The sequence below is a fragment of the Ylistrum balloti genome, unplaced genomic scaffold (assembly GCF_031769215.1).
Source record: "Ylistrum balloti isolate Yb309-2 unplaced genomic scaffold, AGI_CSIRO_Ybal_v1 Utg370980, whole genome shotgun sequence".
Classification (NCBI taxonomy): domain Eukaryota; kingdom Metazoa; phylum Mollusca; class Bivalvia; order Pectinida; family Pectinidae; genus Ylistrum; species Ylistrum balloti.
The window spans coordinates 1,115-28,971 of NW_026782549.1; the positions used below are offsets into that span (position 1 = coordinate 1,115).

The window sequence follows — 27,857 nt, forward strand, 5'->3', positions numbered from 1 at the left end:
CAGATCAATCTGCAAGGAGTTGTCATTGTCCAAGATCAATCTGTAAGGGAGCAGTCATTATCTTAGATCAACCTGTAAGGGAGTAGTCATTATCCAGGATCAATCTGTAAGGGAGTAGTCATAATCCCAGATCAACCTGTAAGGTTAAGTAGTCACTATCCATGATATGTTTGTGGGGATTATATCTCTACGCTGAGATGTTGAAGACATACCCGAGAGGAACGAGTTCTCTGCCTCTGCATGAAGCTGGCGGGGTTCGGAGTAGAGCCATTCCTCCATGTTTTGTTTGAGAACTACGTTGTCTTCTCCAAGTATCAGATAAGGCATCCTGTCCTCTGTCACTGCAACCACAAATAGAAAAGAATTAATCAAATGTGTTATTTTTATAGACTGTTTTATGATCATCATAAAATCAACTGTTAATGACGTTCTGGGAAATCATTTAAAACGACAATAAAAACCAATGTGATCCTAAATGATGAAAAAGAGGTCTTTAAGAACAGGCAATGGCTTCTGCCTCATTGAAATGTCTATAGATTATAAGTAATTCAGTTTGAAATGAGTTGTCTTACCAGACACCAGTATTGTACAAATTGTCTTATGCCTTTGTGTTATAGAGATGTGGTGTGACGTGAGGAAAGGTTTGTGTGTGATACATATATGTGATGTCATTATTCATCTGTTTGTCTAGGTACTCTGTAAGGTTTACATAGCGATATTCTGGATGAAAATCATCTAATGCATACATGCATGTATTTGTGTTATAAAACCTTTTTCATTAAATATTGAACTTTTTTTTAACATGAGTTATCTGAAAACATCATTCTAGATAAATTCTGGTTTTGAGATATGCTGATCAAAACCATTTAGGTAAAAGCTATCATTTCTGATACTCTCTACAATTTTAAGCTTGATTCTGCTGGTCTCCCAACCACATCTAGAAACAATGTTACTTCCTAAAATCCACTTCAAAATAATAATATTTAACCTGCTCTCAGTCATATCCTTGTATAGTAACATATAAAAGATCATGGCTAATTTTCCCTGAATACCTGTATAATTATGATATTTTGATAAATTTCTGTTTCTGACTGTTGCTTTCTTGCAGTTGTGATAATATCACTGTGTGATCTAGCTAAAAAGCCTGCCACCTAACTCCAACAGTTAACCACACATGTTCCAGCTCATTCCCTTTGACAGTCAAAGTCTGGGTGACAGGGTCCCCTCCAGTGCCCCCTTCCACAGTAGAGCCAGGCGGTGTACAGCGTGGGAACACAGTAATCGGAGCCCCAGCCCCTCCATTCCTACTCCATACCGCCTAGTGCATCTCACTTTCTTACACTGCTGGAGGTTAATGTGTTGAGCACCTTATTCTATAGGTCTACATGCTGTATGATGTTAGCTTGGCACCCAAAGTAAGGTTATACCAAAAACACAATTACATTTGCAGTCAAACAAATCTCTAAAACCTCTCAAACGAAAATTTTACCAATTATATTAACAGGAGCCAAAGTCTGCCAGTGTTACAACTTTTGATATTAGTGTTAGAAAAACATAGCCCCAACTTAGTTTTAATGGCTGTCCAACAGTGCACAGGCATAGGGTCATTGCTTATCAAAGTGACCATTGACATCTATTTTAAAAGTATGGATTAAATATGCCCCCTACTCCTTTACTATCCTTAATCTGTTTTACTAGAGATGTACTGTTTTATACTAAATTCATCAATGTTAGTAGACAAAGTAATCCCATTAAATCCTCTTTTCCATCCTAGTCCTGTTCCAGATGTAACACAGAGGTTTAAGCCTGGTACATCCCCCACTACACTGGCCAGGCACTGTTTCACCTGCTATTTCTCGGCCATTGACACCTCCCCTCCTGTTTCAGTAGCAATACAGATAAATCTGACTATTTTGTGATGATCCCTTATTTACGCTTCTAAAGGCGCCATCCTGAAAAAAGATTTTAAACTATTTCCTTGGTCAAAAGATTTAGGCCTGAGCACCTCCTCCTGTCAATGCTACCTAGTCTGACCATAAAGCTTTATCTAATAATTATTCAAAGAAAATGACCTTTATCCAATCAGCTGATACTCATCTTCTATAAAACTAAAACCAAAATCAAGCCTTTTCTAGGTAACCACACTTGCAAACTCACCATGGAAACCTTGAAAAGAGACTCAAATCTTCAGTTTACCCATTGACATGGTCATTTAGTGATTACTACTACTAAAGGCATGACTTGGTGATCATGTCCCGTATATCCATTTATGTCCTTGTGTAGTACATAAACCTTTATGTACCAATGTCCTATCTGTGTCCTAGTGTATCACACACAGTCCTATGTACCAATGTCCTATCTGTGCCCTAGTGTATCACACACAGTCCTATGTACCAATGTCCTATCTGTGTCCTAGTGTATCACACACAGCAGTCCTATGTACCAATGTCCTATCTGTGTCCTAGTGTATCACACACAGTCCTATGTACCAATAACCTATCTGTGTCCTAGTGTATCACACACAGCAGTCCTATGTACCAATGTCCTATCTGTGTCCTAGTGTATCACACACAGTCCTATGTACCAATATCCTATCTGTGTCCTAGTGTATAATACAAACTTCTAAGCCCTACGTGAATCTATTCAGCAGCCATTGTCTCACACCTTCTAGATCTGTGTCCTATTTTATAAGGTATAATACTTTATCCAGCATGTTCCCATTAAAACCATTAAATATCAATATCACAGCATTAAACATAAAACATTAATGTTCCAGCAGTACCCTATAAAATGGATTAGTGTGCCACAGAAATTTTGAAAGCATTCATTTTGGTTGCATGTATAGGTTATCTCCCTTTACACTTTCATTACTGTTTAAATCCAAGACTTACAATGCAAACAGATTATAGGCTGAAATGAAAGCAATATCTTAGGTCCTTATTGGTATTATTAACATTCAAGGATGAAAATAGCAAATATCAAATTATATGGCATCAACCATGCACAGACAATATGGTATCAACCATGCACAGACAATATGGTATCAACCATGTACAGACAATATGGTATCAACCATGTACAGACAATATGGTATCAACCATGTACAGACAATATGGTATCAACCATGCACAGACAATATGGTATCAACCATGCACAGACAATATGGTATCAACCATGTACAGACAATATGGTATCAACCATGTACAGACAATATGGTATCAACCATGTACAGACAATATGGTATCAACCATGTACAGACAATATGGTATCAACCATATACAGACAATATGGGATCAATTATAGGACATGTCTATTCATCCAAAGACTTTGTGTCCATTTATACATGTAAAAAGACTACAACCCTGTCTATCTAGCTACTTATCCAAAGACTGATGATGCCCTCCCACAGAGAGTTATCTCCTTATGATTATTTTTCTTACCACCAGGGGGACACCACTTAAAAAAATAATTTGAAATTTACTATATTTTGAATAGCTTACAATGAAAAGAGAAACAAGCCCTTGGCCCTGACTGTGGCAGTAGTCCACACATGTGCTAACTCTACCTCCACAGATCTTATCTGGCAGACCATCCTTCTTTCAGAAGCATATCAGGATCAATTTAGCTTTCTGATAGTATGTGTAACATGAGACCTCTTGAAAAATAAAACCTCCTCATTTAAAAAACCTGTATCACCAGACAGACTACAGGTCTTGTATGAAGAACACATTAATGCATACATGAATGTGATTTCAATGTACTCGCAGTATTATGAAATACCATGGCATACCATGGATTTTGGAAGGCAACATTTTTTAATAAAGAAAAGAACATTTTTTCTGAAGACCTATTCAATCTTTGAAAGCCACTGTGTAATTTCAGTAATTTTGCTATCACTTCATGAGACAAATATGTCTCACATTCTCATCCCTTAACTTGCTAAACACTACAATAATGGATAAAATTTGCCAAAAATCACCCTAATTTGGCTACATGAATCTGAAATTACACCAAAATGTCTAAGTTTTACCTCCTAAAAAACCTAAGCATCTGGTGTTAAAAAGATTCGTGATGACGATGTTGACAGCTGTACATATGTTTTCTGCTAGGGTTGGAGGTCAAAGGTCAGAGGTAGTTCCCTTGTCACAGCTGTACATATCTTTTCTGCCAGGATCAGAGGTTAAGGGTCAAAGGTAGCTCCCCAGTCTCAGCAGCAGGGTGGTGAAGACAAATGAATTTCATCTGTACCACTATATGCTGGGTTTAACACTACCTCACAGACCCGCATGTGTTCCATCTCACAAATTGGTCCAAGAATTACCTCATAAACGTTGTTCTTCCCCATGATGCAGGCAATTCCTTTACAAATTATACCTCCTGATGAAACCTGCAGTCCATACTTACTTTGCACCACTGGGAAACAAATGTGCTGAATATATGGCAAGCCATTTCTCAACCAACATAAATAGTTATAAAGCCATCAACTGAAGAACTTTTGCCAAGAAAGTTGAAGTCTTTAAAAGGTCATGACTTATTTGTACTTATACTGTGAAAGTGGACTTTGAATTATTTTCATATATAACAATGCAGGTGGTGGGTCAGTCACATCACTGTCAAGTGGATTAACTCTACATATAGCTGATGTATCTGGTGAAGATGTACAGGTGCCAAGAACATGTGTTCTATTGTTAACATTGACATACACAACAACCTTTCTGCGTATTTATACTGTTATGCTATACACAACAACTTTTCAGAATATTTTGTACTGTTGAGAAATAAACAGGATTTTTTTTGTATATCTACTATAATACTTATAGGTTGATGTTATTGGAGGCGGACCATAGCTAACCCAATTCAAGTTCATTTGAAGGAAAATTGTTGTCAAATTATCTATAGCTGCCCATTTTATTTATGTTTTTATGCTAAATTCAAAGTGACACAAGTGTTTCTAGAGGCCACTGACATGGGTAGGAGGTCAACATACTTCACTGTGGAGTGACACACAGGTGACAAATCTGTCTATCCTCTTTGTCTTATTAATTATCATTCCCTGGTTTTATGACAACTTCATGAGGATAATTTGACCAAGACTGCATGCATTTCCTTGGACATGAGCCAGATTTCAGCAGCAGGAATGATCAATAGGATTCCTTGAAGGGGACCAGAAACTGTACAGGTCTGACAACCATGTCACCCTGAAGCAGTGATTTCTAGAGGATCTACTATCTGTGACATTTACATGTGATTATTATCCTAGAATAGCCTTCAACTCACTCATGTTTAGTCATATGTAAAGGAAACTAGGAATTAAATGATGAATTCTAGATCTGATTTTATGAGGCACAAATCCGGACACAACAATTCTATAATTGCTGCAGAGGGCAGTCCAGGGAGTGGCCTGTGTGTACACAGCACACATTAGTGCTGAGATTGGTCTGTGTGTACACAGCACCCATCAGTGCTGAGACTTGTCTGTGTGTACATAGCACACATCAATGCTGAGACTGGTCTGTGTGTACACAGCACAAATCAGTACTGGACCTTGTACATAGCACACAATAGTGCTGGGACTGGTCTTTGTGTACACAGCACACTTCAGTGCTGAGACTGGTCTGTGTGTACATAACACACATCAGTACTGAGACTTGTCTGTGTGTACATAGCACACATCAGTACTGTGGTCTGTGTGTAAATAACACACATCAGTGCTGAGACTTGTCTGTGTGTACATAGCACACATCAATGCTGAGACTGGTCTGTGTGTACGCAGCACAAATCAGTACTGGACCTTGTACATAGCACACAATAGTGCTGGGACTGGTCTTTGTGTACACAGCACACTTCAGTGCTGAGACTGGTCTGTGTGTACATAACACACATCAGAACTGAGACTTGTCTGTGTGTACATAGCACACATCAGTACTGTGGTCTGTGTGTAAATAACACACATCAGTGCTGAGACTTGTCTGTGTGTACATAGCACACATCAGTACTGAGACTGGTTTGTGTGTACATAGCACACATCAGTGCTGAGACTTGTCTGTGTGTACATAGCACAAATCAGTGCTGAGACTGGTCTGTGTGTACATAACACACATCAGTGCTGAGACTTGTCTGTGTGTACATAGCACACATCAGTGCTGGGACTGGTCTGTGTGTACATAGCACATGTCAGTGCTGAGATTGGTCTGTGTGTACATAGCACAAATCAGTGCTGAGACTGGTTTGTGTGTACATAACACACATCAGTACTGTGGTCTATGTGAACATAGCACACATCAGTATTGAAATTTGGGCTGCAGTGATATGACCTCAAGTAGATGTGATTTCTGATGTGATATGACCTTTGTGTAGGTATGACCTATGAAATGACATAACCTTTGTAGTGATATGACATGGTGAAGATTTGACATTTGAAGTAATATGACCTCTATATAAATATGACCTTTGTGTAGATATAGATATGACCTCTGGAGTATGAAATATAACCTATATCGTGCTGTGCTCTCTGTGAAGATAAATATAACCTCTGTAGCAATATGACCTCTGAGAAGATATGTCCTTTGTAGTATGTCGTATGACCTCTACAGTGACATGACCTTTGTGTAGAAATACCTCTGTAGTGTGCAGTATGACCTACATGTATGTAGTGATATGGCAACTGTAGATATAATTTCAGTAATATATTCAATTATACCTCTAAAGTGATATGACCTCTGTGTAGACTTTTGGAGTACACCAAATGACCTCTAAGGTGACAGGACATCTGTGATGATATGATATATATGTAGATCTGACCTTTATGCAGATATGAACTCTTTGAAGAAATGACCTCTGTAGTGATATAACAACACTCGTATAGATATTACCTCTGTAATGTTATAACCTCTGTGAATACACAATCTCTATATTGATATGACCTCTACAGCAACATGACCTCTGTGAAGACATGACATTTTCAGTGATAGGACATCAAGTTTTTAGCCATTGTTGTGATGTTTTACGACATAAGAAGTGAGATGAAGTCAGGAAAAGACCAGCATTTGGCTGCCAGATAAGGAGATAGGAATTGAGGTAAACTAATTGAAAGCAGTGCATGAAAAACATTGCTGTTTGACTTTTCACTTTCCTATAAAAAAATTAATGGATGTTAGTTTAAGTTGGCAATGCCTTATACCAGTAAGCTATGTTAAATGTCATATGTTACAAAACCTTTTATGTCTTAATCTTCGGATGTTTTCCCCCAAAAGTATAGGTGTTTGATATAAACAAACCACCACAAGAAATTTTCCATGTAATGCCAGCCATCTTGTTCTCATTAGTAGCTAATGTAACTCAGTCTCAGGCTATGTGGTTTTGTTTGAAAGCTGAAATACAATCACACCAGTGGTGAGTCAAATTCAATTTGTACCTATAAACAGACTCTCAAATAGTTAATGAAACACTTCATATCAATTTATCTTAAATATATGAATAGAATATTTCCATTTTGCACCAATACAACAAGTTGCCATGGTATAATAAAACATTTTCCAGCCGTTGATGTCCCCACCAGAAGCAGCTGACCTGGTAACTCTCTACAATATGTGTGCTAGTTGACACATGTTCCTGCTGCTTGGTAACCTATTTTTGTGCAGCTGATGCTGACACTTTTCCACCTCAAACTTTGGGACATGAAACCTTAATCCTGCCATCACTGGTTTATTATAACAGCGTATGGCAGTAGTAATGTCCTACCCCTTCATCCTTTTCCAACCTTTTACCAGTAAAACTGAATTTCACAGTAGTTGACCATCTGAATAGGCAGTTTGATCAAAGTCCTGTGTGAAGATTTTAGTACAACTATATCAAATGTACTATGTCCTGTTATTTGTTCACAGTTATAATTTTGCCCTGACCGCTATCCTAAAGAAGAGAGTGTTATGGATGAGAATACCGGGTACTATTGTATTGAGTAGTTCCTCGTTTGAAAATTTTGACAAATGATTATGATATATTTTTTCATCAAGCAGAGGACAGGTTTTGTTTATCCTTATATCCTTTGGATCACAAAACGTTACGGTGCTTTATTTTTATAACCAAACATTTTCCTATGTAAGGCTGTTTTTGAAATCTTATTGAACCTTGGAAGAGAAAATAAATCAATGCAGTGAAAAAAAAATAGATATATATATACAACAACTTTCCCTGAAAGGTCAAACCAGATAAAAAAACTGAAATCCCAGCTATTTTCTGTCAAACCCCTATCATTCTCAAAGTCATTCTGTTGTATTTACTGAAAAATTGGGACACTGCGATAGAAGGGTAATAGATACCCAGACTGGATATCTCCAGGCAATATAGGAACAGACAAGCTTTGAGAGGATTAGTTGCTGAAATGTTCTGAACATACCCTAGAGAATGCACTTAAATGTACCAGGACAGACTGAGGGTACACCATACATAATTACCTCTGAATGTCCTTTAAAAGTGATCACACATGGTTTGTTACATAGGAAATATGCCACTCCCTAATGTAAATAGTTGTACCAATATAGTAGCCTGATCTTACAGAAGCCATCTTCTGCTACATCAACTAGACAGCAGGCATCCCAAGCATAAATGACTGCCATGATGTTTCGCTTTTCTTTCTTATTTATTACTTTGAAGGACAAGGAGAGAATGTGATCAGTCGATGAAGGGAGGGGAATGGTGGTTCAGAACTGAACAGGATATCTATCTACTGCTGGCTAAATGGATTGAAGGGTAGGTGATACCAGTCAACATCATCTACAGGTACACGATGAAGGAAGGGGGTTAAAAACATCCCTCTAATACTTGCCCACAACACAATGATATAGGATACCATTACACAGCAATACTTGCTCATTATCCATCAGAATTCCCTTAAAAACTCACTATTACTTGCAGATTGCAAGGGGACCAAATCAACCTTCTATTATCACATAAAAAAGGTCATTACTGACATTACGAGGGTAGCACGTGTGAAAATTTCTTGTCAGAAAGATAACCTTTCCATTAAATGTCAAAAAATAAGTCATTAATTAATCAATACAAAATATTTCACCCTAACTGGAAAGGCCATTGGCCATTAGTCTAATTTCTATTACAACAACAAGATATTAACTGATCTTCAACATGGAATTTTGACTTTCCAAATCAATAACAAAACTGTCTTGTAGGACTCTATCATCTCCTAGCCAGCCTGAGGGTAAGATTTCTCTACCACCCCAGCCTGAGGGTAAGATTTCTCTACCACCCCAGCCTGAGGGTAAGATTTCTCTACCACCCCAGCCAGAGGGTAAGATTTCTCTACCACCCCAGCCTGAGGGTAAGATTTCTCTACCACCCCAGCCTGAGGGTAAGATTTCTCTACCACCCCAGCCTGAGGGTAAGATTTCTCTTTAATCCCTAGTCAGAGGGTAAGATTTCTCTACCACCCCAGCCAGAGGGTAAGATTTCTCTTTAATCCCTAGCTGGAGGGTAAGATTTCTCTACCACCCCAGCCTGAGGGTAAGATTTCTCTTTAATCCCTAGCTGGAGGGTAAGATTTCTCTACCACCCCAGCCTGAGGGTAAGATTTCTCTTTAATCCCTAGCTGGAGGGTAAGATTTCTCTACCACCCCAGCCTGAGGGTAAGATTTCTCTTTAATCCCTAGCTGGAGGGTAAGATTTCTCTACCACCCCAGCCTGAGGGTAAGATTTCTCTTTAATCCCTAGCTGGAGGGTAAGATTTCTCTACCACCCCAGCCAGAGGGTAAGATTTCTCTTTAATCCCTAGCTGGAGGGTAAGATTTCTCTACCACCCCAGCCTGAGGGTAAGATTTCTCTTTAATCCCTAGCTGGAGGGTAAGATTTCTCTACCACCCCAGCCTGAGGGTAAGATTTCTCTTTAATCCCTAGCTGGAGGGTAAGATTTCTCTACCACCCCAGCCTGAGGGTAAGATTTCTCTTTAATCCCTAGCTGGAGGGTAAGATTTCTCTACCACCCCAGCCAGAGGGTAAGATTTCTCTTTAATCCCTAGCTGGAGGGTAAGATTTCTCTTTAATCCCTAGCTGGAGGGTAAGATTTCTCTTTAATCCCTAGCTGGAGGGTAAGATTTCTCTACCACCCCAGCCTGAGGGTAAGATTTCTCTTTAATCTCTAGCTGGAGGGTAAGATTTCTCTACCACCCCAGCCTGAGGGTAAGATTTCTCTTTAATCCCTAGTCAGAGGGTAAGATTTCTCTACCACCCCAGCCTGAGGGTAAGATTTCTCTTTAATCCCTAGCTGGAGGGTAAGATTTCTCTACCACCCCAGCCTGAGGGTAAGATTTCTCTTTAATCCCTAGCTGGAGGGTAAGATTTCTCTACCATCCCAGCCTGAGGGTAAGATTTCTCTTTAATCCCTAGCTGGAGGGTAAGATTTCTCTACCACCCCAGCCTGAGGGTAAGATTTCTCTTTAATCCCTAGCTGGAGGGTAAGATTTCTCTACCACCCCAGCCTGAGGGTAAGATTTCTCTTTAATCCCTAGCTGGAGGGTAAGATTTCTCTACCACCCCAGCCAGAGGGTAAGATTTCTCTTTAATCCCTAGCTGGAGGGTAAGATTTCTCTACCATCCCAGCCTGAGGGTAAAAAATTTCTCTATCATCTGTGAGGGTTACCACTGATCTCAATGGTAGATTAGAGTTTAATTTCCACAAGTGAGATTCTAAATTGTCTCTGATTCACAAACTAGATCATAAGACATATCTCATCTGAAACAATGATGAATATCACCCTTGGATTACTCTTTCCGATATTTCTGTACTTTTTTGATATTTTTAGCTATATTTTAAGGTCACAGTAACGTAATTGTAGTGTTTAAAATACATTCTAGATATGCAGGTGATTCCAATTAATACTTAGATTCAAAATGGTATTTTTAACTGGAAAAATGAAAGAACCAAGACAAGGTATTATTGGAAGAACACAACTGCATCATATGTTTCTTGATATTGGAGAAGGAATAATGGCAACATTTTAGTGAATTTAGGTGAAAATGAACAAGATATTGAGATAATTTTAGCTGCACTAGTTTTCCTCTGGTAATGAGAAGCAATAGACAGTGTATAGGTGAGTAAACAAGCTGTGCCGACAACATCAATTTTCTCATTAGAATTAATGCAACACGAAGACAACGTTGAGTCAGTGCTTTAAAAAGTTTACAAAAACATCCATAATTTTTTTCTTGTCAGATTTGATCAGGGTTTGTTAGAAGAATTCATGACTTTACTAAAAATACCATCATTACGAAGCCAACCAAACAATCCTGGTAACCAGATCACCTGTGGCACCTCTTCAAATTTATTCAGAAATTGCCCATCATTTGGAATTGTTTTCTTTTCTCATGAGCTGCAATACATAGGTGAAAATAATATGTCTACCTGATTTCTTAAATTTTTTTTAAAATTTGAGAATCAATTTTACAATCAAACATCCTTCCAATTCAGTAGATTTCTGGATGTTTATTGTGTAATATTGTTACACAGATCAATACAGAATTTTCTATACAACAGTCAGTCCTGTTTCTCCAGTGAATGGCGAATTGATGGCACCGATGCTTGGCTACATTAAATGACTTAGACATGAAGGTCATGTACTGGTAAGTGAAAAAGAGAGCTGTGTAGCTCCCTCTGATAGGATCTGACATGATGGCCCCTGATGTGCTCTGGGTCATGTACAATGTAGAGGGGTGGACCCCCCAGGCCAGTACACTCTAGGAACAGTAGGGGGAGTTCTGATCACCACTTGTCAAGGTTTAACATTTCTTTAATCATCATCAGATGTTTCAGAAAGTTTGAGTTTCAACCTCACACCAGATTTTTGTCGCCATGGAAATGATGTTTATTCAATACAGTGTGTTGGTATTTGTTTACACAAAGCATCTTGTTTTGCTGTTTGGCAATCTGAATAACAAACAACTGCACTTAACATATATGACCTTCTTAACAGCTATTCTAAGATAGACTGTATGTCCAACTACATCTGTCACTTTTCCAGGACACCTACACCACACCTGTCATTTTTCCTGATGTTGACTTTATTTGTGAGAAACAATACTGTGATGGCTACTTTATTTGTGAGAGATAGTAGAATTATGATTTTGACTTTATTTGTGAGAAACAATATTGTGATAGTTACTTTATTTGTGAGAAACAATATTGTGATGGTTACTTTATTTGTGGGAAACAATATTGTGATAGTTACTTTATTTGTGAGAAACAATATTGTGATGGTTACTTTATTTGTGGGAAACAATATTGTGATGGTTACTTTATTTGTAGGAAACAATATTGTGATGGTTACTTTATTTGTGAGAAACAATATTGTGATGGTTACTTTATTTGTGGGAAACAATATTGTGATAGTTACTTTATTTGTGAGAAACAATATTGTGATGGTTACTTTATTTGTGGGAAACAATATTGTGATGGTTACTTTATTTGTAGGAAACAATATTGTGATGGTTACTTTATTTGTGGGAAACAATATTGTGATAGTTACTTTATTTGTGAGAAACAATATTGTGATGGTTACTTTATTTGTGGGAAACAATATTGTGATGGTTACTTTATTTGTAGGAAACAATATTGTGATGGTTACTTTATTTGTGGGAAACAATATTGTGATGGTTACTTTATTTGTGGGAAACAATATTGTGATAGTTACTTTATTTGTGAGAAACAATATTGTGATGGTTACTTTATTTGTGGGAAACAATATTGTGATGGTTACTTTATTTGTGGGAAACAATATTGTGATGGTTACTTTATTTGTGAGATAAAGTATTCTGATATTGACTTTTACATTTAAAACTAAAATGGACTTTTATTAATGTCTGTTGTTAGTTAGAACTTCTAAGGAATCTTTTCAGTTCTCTACAATATTTAATGTCTTGACTACAGCTGCTAACATCCCCGGTTAAATGATAAAGAGAACGACGGTTGATATTGAACTCTGCCTTTCTGATACCTAAAGCTAACTCACTAATGACAGAGATACAGTACATGCAATATCAACATGTAACAAGTATTCCTTTGATACAAACATTCCTCTGACTCTTGCCTCAGGTTTGGATTCATTTTATATCATTACAATGGTACCGTTTCCTTTCAAGTAGGATAATTCAAACATCATGATAGAATAAAAGAAACAAAGCTAATTAAATTGTTCTCCTACCATAATATCATGTACAGAGCCCTATCAGCTAATAGAGATTTTGATGCCTAATCGCCCACATTGTTCCTGTTGTAATATCAATATCAGTGTGGGTTTTTTTTCTGTTTGTAATCAAGATAAATGATGTAGTATTTCATCAGACTTCAGGGCAAATGTCATGTATACTTCAGGAATACATTGGTCTTGTGTAATAGAGGTTTAGATCAGAAGCTAAATGTTACTACAATATGAATGGATGAGTTACACACTTTTGTGATGCTATCATTATCATTGAGTGTAGGGAGGGGTGGGGGGGATCTGTTGAGACTAGTCCAGGTGTCACTAAGGTTACTCTCCTGACTTTTCTATAATAATTACTACACAGGACCTAATGCACACTCCTTGAACAGCCTGTATTCAGACCATCTTACTTATTAATACTTTTAAGCCACAACTACTTAAGTGAGATACACTTTTTCACCTTTATCACCTTTGAAGAGTGATATTGATATTCTAATATATTAAGTACCATTGACACACAGTTACCTCCCCCTCTCCGCCCTCTTCTCCAGCATTAATTGATCCTATTCATCGCTACACTCTTACCCTTGTACCAACAATTAGTACTGTAACTCCAGTGCTCAGTGTTCAATGCTATCCGGTGATGCTGGAAGTGGTCCAGCCAAATTTATGGAAAAGCTGCCAAAAACAAACCTGACACCTTTGACAAAATACCTATAATGTAGGTATAGAGAGGTATTCACTAAATGTGCTTTAAAATAAGCAATGAAAAGACCAGACAGATTCTGTAGTAGAAAGCCTCTGGTAATGCGCACAAATGATCGCCATCTTACCGTCAGTGAATTTTCCCCAACTAGAAAACGCATTAAGAACCCCATAAAAAACATCATGTCAGTATCAGCAAGGTACTTAATACTAATCATCTTGTTTTTGGTTAGGTAAATAATAAAATGGTTCATAAAAATAGGTATCAGCCTCATTGCGAAAACAACTAATATCATGTGTAAGTTATTATATAGAATGGCTGTAGCCTGTGATCAGTATACACTTCTGGAAGGATCCAATACCCAGTCACTGGAGGTAACCACTAAAGGTTCAGAGCCAATACCCAGTCACTGTAGGTAACCACTAAAGGTTCAGAGCAAATACCCAGTCACTGGAGGTAACCACTAAAGGTTCAGAGCCAATACCCAGTCACTGGAGGTAACCACTAAAGGTTCAGAGCCAATACCCTGTCACTGTAGGTAACCACTAAAGGTTCAGGGCCAATACCCAGTCACTGGAGGTAACCACTAAAGGTTCAGAGCCAATACCCAGTCATTCGAGGTAACCACTGAAAGTTTGAGGCCAATACCCAGTCATTCGAGGTAACCACAGGAAGCTTGAGGCCAATACTCAGTCACTGGAGGTAATCACACTAAGTTTGAGGCCAATACCCAGTCTCTGGAGGTAACCACAGGAATTATCCTACTTCACATGTTTAAACTACACATCTACATAGTTGTCTACTAAATAATGTTCTCAGCATGTGAAAATCTTTATGATTATTGAGTGGTATACAATGCCAGTACTGAGGGTGATTTGGTACAAACAGCTCCTTTCCCACTGAGCCCCAGCCACTACCTTGCCAGATTATATTGTGCAAGTGCACTGTGTTGTTCTACTGCCAGCTTCAGACCTTTGGTTCAACAACAAAATCAGAAAGCAGCAGCTCAGAGTTTGATAGCCACAGTGCCAGTGGCAGAGGTTAGATAGCCACAGTGCCAGTGGCATAGGTTAAATAGCAACTACACCAGTGGCAGAGGTTAGATAGCAACTACACCAGTGGCAGAGGTTAGATAGCCACAGTGCCAGTGGCAGAGGTTAGATAGCAACTACACCAGTGGCAGAGGTTAGATAGCAACTACACCAGTGGCAGAGGTTAGATAGCAACTACACCAGTGGCAGAGATTAGATAGCAACTACACCAGTGGCAGAAATTAGATAGCAATTACACCAGTGGCAGAGGTTAGATAGCAATTACACTAGTGGCAGAGGTTAGTCACTACAACAGTATCATGGCAGAGGTGTACAAACTGTACCCACGTTAAGTTAGACAGTCACTACAGCAGTATCATGGCAGAGGTGTACAAACTGTACCCACGTTAAGTTAGACAGTCACTACAACTGTATCATGGCAGAGGTGTACAAACTGTACCCACGTTAAGTTAGACAGTCACTACAACAGTATCATGGCAGAGGTGTACAAACTGTACCCACGTTAAGTTAGACAGTCACTACAACTGTATCATGGCAGAGGTGTACAAACTGTACCCACGTTAAGTTAGACAGTCATTACAACAGTATCATGGCAGAGGTGTACAAACTGTACCCACGTTAAGTTAGACAGTCACTACAACAGTATCATGGCAGAGGTGTACAAACTGTACCCACGTTAAGTTAGACAGTCACTACAACAGTATCATGGCAGAGGTGTGTTAAGTTAGACAGTCACTACAACAGTATCATGGCAGAGGTGTACAGATATCTAAGCTATCTAGGTAATGATATTTTCAGGGCACTAAAGGTACATGTACTACAGCAGAGAAACAGCCAGTCAAAAAGTAGTATACCTCCAATAGAGAGTGGAGTCATAGTCATGCACTTCTCGCACCCGAAACCTTTACTACAAAGATCCTTGGTGCTATCTCATCTATCTATGGCCTAAATACTACGGTAATTAGCAAAGACAGATAACAGACCTATCCATTACGAACCAAAACACAAACGAGAGCAGATCCCCACTTTTTTTTTTACTATGTCTCTCATTCTGTCTGATGCTAAGGTCATATCCTTTTGATGTCATTACAGAAATTTAAATCAAATTCAAATGTTTCAATTATGCAAAGTGAGGTTTGGCAGAAGGTAGATGTGTTATCTCTACTCTAAATTACCTGGGTTTTACTGCAGTAACTGCACCCCACTCTGGTCTACAACAGGCGTCAAACAGCCTTTGTTTCTGCAGCAGTGTTCCTAGCATCATCCAATTTACTAGTGTGATTTACCCAATAACATACTTTTACATTTGGAAATCACTTTAAACCAAACGATTAAGTAAAAGAATTTGCAAGTTTGCAGATTATGAAGGATTTTTGGGTCTAATCCATAATCTATAGGAGTCTGTCTATTTTTTTTTCATTACTTTTATTTCATACGAACTTTAAAATCAGATATTTTAAATAAATTTTCAACAGGACGATTGATTTATCTAAATTATGTGCAGGGAGGACAAGCACTGTATGTATGTATATAACGATAAATATTCAAGCTTTCAGTCCACTTAAAATTGTCAACTCTGGTTACCAGTAAATATGAAGATAGTAAGTGGATCCAAATCACCTTGCCATTCAAGAAGGATTCATGTTCTGATAGTTTTGTTTATTTCAGGTGACATTACCAATCACAATATACCCTAGTACAAGTTGATGCAATGTTAAATGCTGATCTCTCCAGTTTCTACTGGTTGGTGATACTGACATCGCCAAAGTGGTGGTGATTATCTATCAGAATACGTGGGTAAGGTCTGAGCATAGAAGATAGAAAATCACATAATACATATTGTTGGTCTTTAAGCCAAAGTTAAAATTCCTCCAAGCTCTCTCTGAGAAACCAATGGTAACTTTCCCATCATCAATTTCCTAAATTTCTCGTTTCAGGTGACATACAGACAGCCAACTTTGAAATAAATAGATTATGTGTATAGATAGTAATAGGCTTCAAGGAAGTGCCATCGGAATATTTCTGCTAACATGAGAAGACAAACACCTGTAAGAAATAATTGTGAATGTATGATTGGCCTAAGTATAGAGGAATCATTACAAAGCTGACACATCACATGTCAACTTTTCCTCTGGAAGAGTAATTGTAATTCCTCTTTAAAAGGATCAATCACAATGTCTGAGTGGATGTAGCACCTCACAGCACCAACATGGCTGAAAATTGCTGACACAGATCAATGTACAAAGTATGTCATAGCAGTACAAATGAATGAGATAAAACATAATGGAGATTTAATGGAGAATGGGATGTATTGGAGAGTGAGATATAATGGAGACTGAGACATAATGGAGAGTGAGATAAAATGGAGACTGAGACATAATGGAGTGTAAGTTTTAATGAAGACTGAGACATAATGGAGAGTGAGACATAATGGAGACTGAGACATAATGGAGTGTAAGTTTTAATGAAGACTGAGACATAATGGAGAGTGAGATTTAATGGAGACTGAGACATAATGGAGAGTGAGACATAATGAAGACTGAGACATAATGGAGTGTAAGTTTTAATGAAGACTGAGATATAATTAAGACTGAGACATAATGGAGACTCAGACATAATGTAGTGTAAGTTTTAATGAAGACTGAGACATAATGGAGAGTGAGACATAATGAAGACAGGGACATAATGGAGTGTAAGTTTAATGAAGACTGAGACATAATGGAGAGTGAGATTTAATGAGGGGTCAGACATAATGGATTGTAAGCTTAATGAAGACTGAGACATAATGGAGAGTGAGATGTAACGGAGACTGAGACATAATGGATTGTAAGTTTAATAATGACTGAGACATAATGGAGAGTGAGATGTAACGGAGACTGAGACATAATGGAGTGTAAGTTTAATGAAGACTGAGACATAATGGAGAGTGAGACATAATGGAGACTCAGACATAATGGAGTGTAAGTTTTAATGAAGACTGAGACATAATGTAGTGTAAGTTTTAATGAAGACTGAGACATAATGGAGACTGAGACATAATGAAGACTGAGACATAATGTAGTGTAAGTTTTAATGAAGACTGAGACATAATGGAGAGTGAGATTTAATGAGGGGTCAGACATAATGATGAGAGAGTGGGATGTTATGGAGAGTGAGATATGATGAAGACTGAGACATAATGGAGAGTGAGACATAATGGAGACTCAGACATAATGGAGTGTAAGTTTTAATGAAGACTAAGACATAATGTATTGTAAGTTTTAATGAAGACTGAGACATAATGGAGACTGAGACATAATGAAGACTGAGACATAATGTAGTGTAAGTTTTAATGAAGACATAAGAGAGTGAGATATAATGAGGGGTCAGAAATAATGATGAGAGAGTGGGATGTTATGGAGAGTGAGATATGATAAAGACTGGGACATAATGGAGAGTGAGATATAATGAGGGGTCAGAAATAATGATGAGAGAGTGGGATGTTATGGAGAGTGAGATATGATGAAGACTGAGACAAAATGGAGAGTGGGACATACTGAAGGGTGATAGAAATGAGTTCACACCAAGGACAGGGTCAAATGTTCATCTTATTGATTAATAACTTATCTTTTAATCAATTTGGTTTGAGAAATTTGTGACATTTGATTTTCTCTTAGTAATAACAGTACTTAATGAAGGATGATGAATAACGTGTCATGTTATATATCTCCAAACTCCGAATCTCTGAGACCTACATACAGGCAGTTGTAATGATTAGTTTTCTCTTGGATGAGCTGCAACAACTATTGGTATAGCTGAACGGAGAAGAGGGTGCTGTGTAGTCGATATCAGCGCGATTAGTGTCCACTGATAAAGTCCGACTTTTGTCTACGTCCCCTCTCATGTCTAATGGTTGGTTGCCAGTAATGGAGGCTGTGAAACCCACATCAGCTTGGTTATGGCCATTCAAATCACTACACAAATCTCTAAACAATTTTTAAATGGAAATCAACAATACAAACAAATTACACGACAATTAACTTAATCACCTTGGAATAACTCGGGACAAATTTTTATGTGCCATATTAGGGATAGATCCACGACCAAATGGGCTTGACTATCTCCTCATTTAGCATTTATGGTAATCTGGGAATTACAGCTAGTTTTATCTCCATAGTTGGAATAAAACAGATGGCATTTCACCACATCAGGGAAGGCCAACACTGTCATTCTGTACTGTTATCATTATACTCACTTTATAGGTACATAACATTATGTCAGTACACTGTGTCACAGTCACCATCATCAGCCTCACCCAGGTATGTACCATAATGTCACAGTCACCATCATCAGCCTCCCCCAGGTATGTACCATAATGTCACAGTCACCATCATCAGCCTCCCCCAGGTATGTACCATAATGTCACAGTCACCATCATCAGCCTCCCCCAGGTATGTGCCATAATGTCAGTACATTAATGTCACAGTCACCATCATCAGCCTCCCCCAGGTATGTACCATAATGTCAGTACACTGTGTCACAGTCACCATCATCAGCCTCCCCCAGGTATGTACCATAATGTCACAGTCACCATCATCAGCCTCCCCCAGGTATGTACCATAATGTCAGTACACTGTGTCACAGTCACCAACATCAGTTCCCCCACCCCATCCCCACAAGTCACATACCATTAGGTCAGTACAGGATGTTGGGTATTCCTATGTGTTGGAGTAAAATGTTTGACAGCTAGTCAGTGGTCTCCTATACCCTAAATTCTGTCATAAAAAGCCAATAGGACATTAACCTGAGCTGGAGTGCTCTTTGACAGCCATCAGTTCATGAGAAAGTGGAGCTGAATGATCACACCCCTAGCACCAGCAATCTCTAAAAATCCTCCTCTCAACACCATCTTCATTGTAAGCACATGCCCACCCTACAGATCAGGACTGACACCTTAATCTAGGCATTAATTTTCAACTAATTCCTCATTTGTAGCTTCTGTAGTTTAATGTTCCAGGACAGGAAATATTTTTATATTTGGATCAAAAAGAACATATTAATCAACCCCTGAAATTCACCTGTCAGAATCCACTTGCTCACTAATGTTTTTTAAGAAGTGCTCACAATTTTCAATAACATATACCAATAATGTACGAAGCCAACTTGTCTATATGTTAAGGTAAACAACTACAGACAAGCATTTTCACAGACAACTATATGAATTAATATTGATACATTATTTCTAGGGATTAATCTAGGTTTTAGGGGAAGAGGCTCCTCGCAGAAATAAATATAGATAAACTTAGCGACTGAAGGGAAAACCTCAGCCAAAGTGTAAGAAACAAGCCAAGATTGCATGTGGAGGGCAAGCCCAAATGAATTATTTTAGAATTAGAAACATAAAATGTACAAAATGGTGCATTCTGGAAACATGACATGCTATTACTTGCATTACAAAATGAGTATAAAAATTCTCATAAGGAGTGTTGAAAAAATTTTAAAGAGGAAAACTGGAATTTTATGTAGAAAATGGGGAATGTTTTTATATTTCTTTGGAGGGAAAACTACTGATATCTGATAGTAAAATAAATCTAAATTGGGCCCTGATAATACATTAGAATTGTATTGGTAAAGGACTTGTTTCAAATAATCCTAATAGCCATTTTCAAATTTGAAGCAATTGCACAATCAAACAAGAGATCCCAGAGGGATCTTGGCGCCCACCATTTGAGGATCTGTTTTCAGTTCTTGAAGATTTGTTTATATTTTTTGTTTGTTACAGGTGTTGTAAATGTTCATGAACTGGTCTTCATTGAATGTACTCAATGATGGCACAAAATATTTTTATGAAGCACTTATTAGCAAATATCATTTGAAAAAGATCCCAAAGTATTATTTGATAGCAGTCAGTTACAGGTGGATAATGGACAATATGCTTGTGCTGTATTACTGTCGACATCCAAGATGGCGGCCTGTGGGCCACCTTGATTTCAAATCAGTCCAAAAAAGGTACAATGCACAACTAGGGACCAAGGGAAACCAATATCTATGAAATATCCATCCAGTACTTCCTCAGATATAGCAGTAACAAGATATTACTCTCAAAATCCAAGATGGCTGCTTGTCAGCCATCTTGATTTCGGATCAGTCCAAAAAGGTATAATGCACAACTTGGAACCAAAGGGAACCTGCATATGAAATTTGAGAAAGATCCATCCAGTACTTTCCAAGAAATAGCAGTAACAAATTTTTACTTCCAAAATCCAAGATGGCTGCCTGTCGGCCATCTTGAATTCGAATCAGTCCAAAAAAGGTACAAAGCACAACTAGGGACCAAGGGGAAACTGCATATGAAATTTGAGAAAGATCCATCCAGTACTTTCCAAGAAATAGCAGTAACGAACTTTTACTTCCAAAATCCAAGATGGCTGCCTGTCGGCCATCTTGAATTCGAATCAGTCCAAAAAAGGTACAATGCACAACTAAGGACAAAGGGGAAACTGCATATGAAATTTGAGAAAGATCCATCCAGTACTTTCTCAGAAATAGCGGTAACAATCTTTTACTTCCAAAATCCAAGATGGCCACCTGTCGGCCATCTTGAATTCATATCAGTCCAAAAAAGGTACAATGCACAACTAGGGACAAGGGGAACCTGCATATGAAATTTGAGAAAGATCCATCCAGTACGTTTCCAGAAATTGCGGTAACAAACTTTTACTTCCAAAATCCAAGATGGCCACCTGTCGGCCATCTTGAATGCGAAACAGTTCAAAAAAGGTACAATGCACAACTAGGGACCAAGGGGAACCTGCATATGAAATTTGAGAAAGATCCATCCAGTACTTTTCCAGAAATAGCGGTAACAAGAATTGTTTACGGACGGACGGACGGACCACGGACCACGGACGGCAGGGCGATTTGAATACCACACCATCTGATGATGGTGGGCTAAAAAGTCAGTCATATTAAGCTAAACAAAGGAACATTGCTTTTTCAATAACATACAATGACATCTGAATGTAGCAAATCATTCTTGTATTACAATGCTGCAGCCTCCAGGCTTAAAATATATCTAATAGTCTGCATTTCACACAAATAACAAATTGTCTAGGATTTTTTCCATCCAATACAGGAAGATAAAGTTCCTCACTTTTCAAGTCAGAATAAATGAAATATAAACAAGAGATCCCAGAGGGATCTTGGCGCCCACGATTTGAGGATCTATTTTCAGTTCTTGAAGATTTGTTTATTTTTGTTTGTTTGTTACAGGTGTTGTAAATGTACTCAATGATGGCACAAGATATTTTTATTAAGCACTTATTAGCAAATATCATTTGAAAAAGATCCCAAAGTATTATTAGATAGCAGTCAGTTACAGGTGGATAATGGACAATATGTTTATGCTGTATTACTGTCGACATCCAAGATGGCGGCCTGTGGGCCACCTTGATTTCAAATCAATCCAAAAAAGGTACAATGCACAACTAGGGACCAAGGGAAACCAATATCTATGAAATATCAGAAGGATCCATCCAGTACTTCCTCATATATAGCAGTAACAAGATTTTACTCTCAAAATCCAAGATGGCTGCCTGTCGGCCATCTTGAATTCAAATCAGTCCAAAAAAAGGTACAATGCACAACTAGGGACCAAGGGAAACCTGCATATGAAATTTGAGAAAGATCCATCCAGTACTTTTCCAGAAATAGCGGTAACAAGAATTGTTTACGGACGGACGGACCACGGACCACGGATGCAGGGCGATTTGAATACCCCACCATCTGATGATGGTGGGCTAAAAATCCGACCAGAATAAAGACATGCTGACAAATGGTATACGAAGATTATGAGTAAAGCAACAGAGGCTTCATCTCGATTGTCATGAGGATAAACATGAACTCATCTAAAATGAGATGATTTAAGACACTGGCTCAAAACTGTCAGTTTACATGATCAGTATAGACAGTCCTGATTCACAACTGACAATTCTCATGATCAGTATAGGTAGTCCTGGTTCACAACTGACAATTCAGATGATCACTATAGGTAGTCCTGGTTCTCAATTGTCAGTTCACATGATCAGTATAGATAGTCCTGGTTCACATCTGTCAGTTCACATGATCAGTATAGATAGTCCTGGTTCACAACTCTCAGTTCACATGATCAGTATAGATAGTCCTGGTTCACATCTGTCAGTTCACATAAACAGTATAGATAGTCCTGGTTCACAACTCTCAGTTCACATGATCAGTATAGATAGTCCTGGTTCACAACTCTCAGTTCACATGATCAGTATAGATAGTCCTGGTTCACAACTCTCAGTTCACATGATCAGTATAGATAGTCCTGGTTCACAACTCTCAGTTCACATGATCAGTATAGATAGTCCTGGTTCACAACTCTCAGTTCACATGATCAGTATAGATAGTCCTGGTTCACAACTCTCAGTTCACATGATCAGTATAGATAGTCCTGGTTCACAACTGTCAGTTCACATGATCAGTATAGATAGTCATGGTTCACAACTGTCAGTTCACATGATCAGTATAGATAGTCATGCTTCACAACTGTCAGTTCACATGATCAGTATAGATAGTCCTGGTTCACAACTGCCAGTTCACATGATCAGTATAGATAGTCCTGGTTCACAACTCTCAGTTCACATGATCAGTATAGATAGTCCTGGTTCACAACTCTCAGTTCACATGATCAGTATAGATAGTCCTGGTTCACAACTCTCAGTTCACATGATCAGTATAGATAGTCCTGGTTCACAACTCTCAGTTCACATGATCAGTATAGATAGTCCTGGTTCACAACTGTCAGTTCACATGATCAGTATAGATAGTCCTGGTTCACAACTCTCAGTTCACATGATCAGTATAGATAGTCCTGGTTCACAACTCTCAGTTCACATGATCAGTATAGATAGTCCTGGTTCACAACTGTCAGTTCACATGATCAGTATAGATAGTCCTGGTTCACAACTGTCAGTTCACATGATCAGTATAGATAGTCATGGTTCACAACTGTCAGTTCACATGATCAGTATAGATAGTCATGCTTCACAACTGTCAGTTCACATGATCAGTATAGATAGCCCTGGTTCACAACTGCCAGTTCACATGATCAGTATAGATAGTCCTGGTTCACAACTCTCAGTTCACATGATCAGTATAGATAGTCCTGGTTCACAACTCTCAGTTCACATGATCAGTATAGATAGTCATGTTCACAACTCTCAGTTCACATGATCAGTATAGATAGTCCTGGTTCACAACTCTCAGTTCACATGATCAGTATAGATAGTCCTGGTTCACAACTCTCAGTTCACATGATCAGTATAGATAGTCATGTTCACAACTCTCAGTTCACATGATCAGTATAGATAGTCCTGGTTCACAACTCTCAGTTCACATGATCAGTATAGATAGTCCTGGTTCACAACTCTCAGTTCACATGATCAGTATAGATAGTCCTGGTTCACAACTCTCAGTACACATGATAAGTATATATAGTCCTGGTTCACAACTGTCAGATCACAAGATCAGTATAGATAGACATGGTTCACAACTGTCAGTTCACATGATCAGTATAGATAGTCCTGGTTCACAACTGTCAGTTCACATGATCAGTATAGATAGTCATGGTTCATAACTGTCAGTTCACATGATCAGTATAGATAGTCATGCTTCACAACTGTCAGTTCACATGATCAGTATAGATAGCCCTGGTTCACAACTGCCAGTTCACATGATCAGTATAGATAGTCCTGGTTCACAACTCTCAGTTCACATGATCAGTATAGATAGTCCTGGTTCACAACTCTCAGTTCACATGATCAGTATAGATAGTCCTGGTTCACAACTCTCAGTTCACATGATCAGTATAGATAGTCCTGGTTCACAACTCTCAGTTCACATGATCAGTATAGATAGTCATGTTCACAACTCTCAGTTCACATGATCAGTATAGATAGTCATGCTTCACAACTGTCAGTTCACATGATCAGTATAGATAGCCCTGGTTCACAACTGCCAGTTCACATGATCAGTATAGATAGTCCTGGTTCACAACTCTCAGTTCACATGATCAGTATAGATAGTCCTGGTTCACAACTCTCAGTTCACATGATCAGTATAGATAGTCCTGGTTCACAACTCTCAGTTCACATGATCAGTATAGATAGTCCTGGTTCACAACTCTCAGTTCACATGATCAGTATAGATAGTCATGTTCACAACTCTCAGTTCACATGATCAGTATAGATAGTCCTGGTTCACAACTCTCAGTTCACATGATCAGTATAGATAGTCCTGGTTCACAACTCTCAGTTCACATGATCAGTATAGATAGTCCTGGTTCACAACTCTCAGTTCACATGATCAGTATAGATAGTCCTGGTTCACAACTCTCAGTTCACATGATCAATATAGATAGTCCTGGTTCACAACTCTCAGTTCACATGATCAGTATAGATAGTCCTGGTTCACAACTCTCAGTTCACATGATCAGTATAGATAGTCCTGGTTCACAACTCTCAGTTCACATGATCAGTATAGATAGTCCTGGTTCACAACTCTCAGTTCACATGATCAGTATAGATAGTCATGGTTCACAACTCTCAGTTCACATGATCAGTATAGATAGTCCTGGTTCACAACTCTCAGTTCACATGATCAGTATAGATAGTCCTGGTTCACAGTTCACATGATCAGTAAAGACAGTCCTGGTTCACAACTGTCAGTTCACATGATCAGTATAGATAGTCCTGGTTCACAACTCTCAGTTCACATGATCAGTATAGATAGTCATGGTTCACAACTATCAGTTCACATGATCAGTAAAGACAGTTCTGGTTTTCAACTGTCATTTCAGGTGAATAGTATGGACATTTTGGTATGGTTCTTAACTGTCAGTTTAAATAGTCAATTAAGGCAGTCTTTGTTCTCAACTGTCAGGATTCATTCTATAATTTCGGACAATGTTGGATCAATGATGCCCTTTGGGACACCGCAGCAGCACTTGGGACAGTTTTGAACTCTGATGGATTGTTAGAAACATTTTGGAACATAAATGAAGCACTTGGGACACGATTCAGTCAAGCAATGTCATAAATCTTCTGATTAGGTACATAGCAACAGACATTTTGTGTTACATGCATGACAAACAACATTTAAAGATACTCACGATTGCCAGCATTTGGAGTGGTGATGTTGGCTGAGTCCGCAGGCCCCTCCCCATCACTATTCCATGCAGATACAGTGATGTTGTACAATTGCGAGGACTGCAGTTGCCGGAGCATCCATGATGTCACATTACCAGATACTTCACAATTCACCTTATGTAAGCTTGGATGGTTGACAGGGTCAAGGTTCAGTCGGTAGCCCAAAATTCGTCCGTTGGTGAAGACTGGAGGTTTCCAAGAGATGGTGATGACAGAGGGGGTAGGGGCTGACACATCCAGGATATAGGGGGCTGATGATGGTGCTTTAAATCAATCAATATATGTACATTTAGAACAATATTGATATTCAAAATCAGGATGTGAATGAAAAAGCTAATAAGTTTACATCTAAAATTATGTTCTTATGTCTTGTACAAATTAAGACGGAAATCACAAGTCAGTAAAATCACTCTAGATCTTGCTTCCCATTACAATGTTTTTCTAGTTCAACCATCCATCTATATTTTGACATCGTTTTTGATCAATTCTAATTTTCCTTGATCACCTCTAAGGTTTCAAAATTTAGGCTGTTAACGTCACTGACGAGTCCTAGAAGGACAAAACATCTGTATGATACCGTTTAATTCATTATTTGATCCTACTTTATCTAATTCTAAATTTCTGTTGAAAGGTGCTATTTACTTGTGTGCCTTTTGTACAATGTTATGAGGAATCTTGGAAGTCAAAAATGTTGATAATGTAGGGCTGAAACAAACACTCCAGGGAAATGTTGTAAATTATTATGGTAAGCAGAGCAAAAGAGATAGCAGGAAAACAGAGACTCTGAAGATACACAAAACTAATATATGTGATGTTTACTCGTTTGTTATATACTTTATCCCTTACATCTGACTTTGGACATCGTTACTCAAACTACTTATCAGGCTCACTGAAGCCTGGCCTCCAGTGCCTCTACCCTGCCTACATGATAATGAAGCTGCACTGTTATCCCGCCACCTCAGTACAGAGGGGACACAAATGTACTTTACAAACACCTTGGAAATGAGCTATCCATCATTCAACAAATACTATTCTATTGCAAAAAGTTGTTCTAACAAAAATAAAGGAGTTTCAGATTCCAGTTGCTGTGAATGATGTTTCAGATGCTGGGAGACAGCCTTGTAAACATGGTCTGATTTGATTAGGGTAGGAATTATTCATGTATCATTTAGAATGAAGTTTTATGTGTAGCTACATCACAGCTATGATTGTATCTAGGAACTGAAGCTCCTGTGGTGACCAACTGGCACTCACTCTTTTACAAAACTCAAATATGAGATTCAACTTGTGACAGTACGTTTTGAGAAAAAAAAATCTGAGTGTTGCAAGGATTAAGAATGTGAGACAATTTTGAGCAACGACTGATGACAACACAGTCATGTCAACAGGTACAATTAAAACCTAAAATCTTTAGAAATGAAATATACAGTGTACAAAGTACATATCACCATAGTCCTAAGACACCTGATGTGTTGGTACTGTCACCATAGTCCCGAGACACCAGATGTGTTGGTACTGTCACCATAGTCCCAAGACAACTGATGTGTTGGTACTGTCACCATAGTTCCGAGACACCTGAAGTGTTGGTACAATCACCATAGTTCCGAGACACCTGATGTGTTGGTACTGTCACCATATTTCCGAGACACCTGATGTGTTGGTACTGTAACCATAGTCCCGAGAC

The 27,857-nt window shown here is 38.4% G+C and overlaps 1 protein-coding gene across 1 annotated transcript in view; it reads right to left on the reverse strand.

Moving 5' to 3' along the window:
• Positions 1 to 212: 212 nt before the first annotated feature.
• The window catches only part of LOC132559852 (proto-oncogene tyrosine-protein kinase ROS-like), a gene marked incomplete at its 3' end in the record, with an annotated part of 83,480 nt that continues 55,835 nt past the window's right edge, over positions 213 to 27,857 (reverse strand). The window contains exons 7-8 of the mRNA XM_060224481.1: positions 26,137 to 26,436; positions 213 to 341 (exon numbers count right to left, since the gene is read on the reverse strand). Coding sequence (XP_060080464.1) covers positions 213 to 341; positions 26,137 to 26,436 — 429 coding nt within the window. The remainder of the gene's footprint in view (positions 342 to 26,136; positions 26,437 to 27,857) is intronic.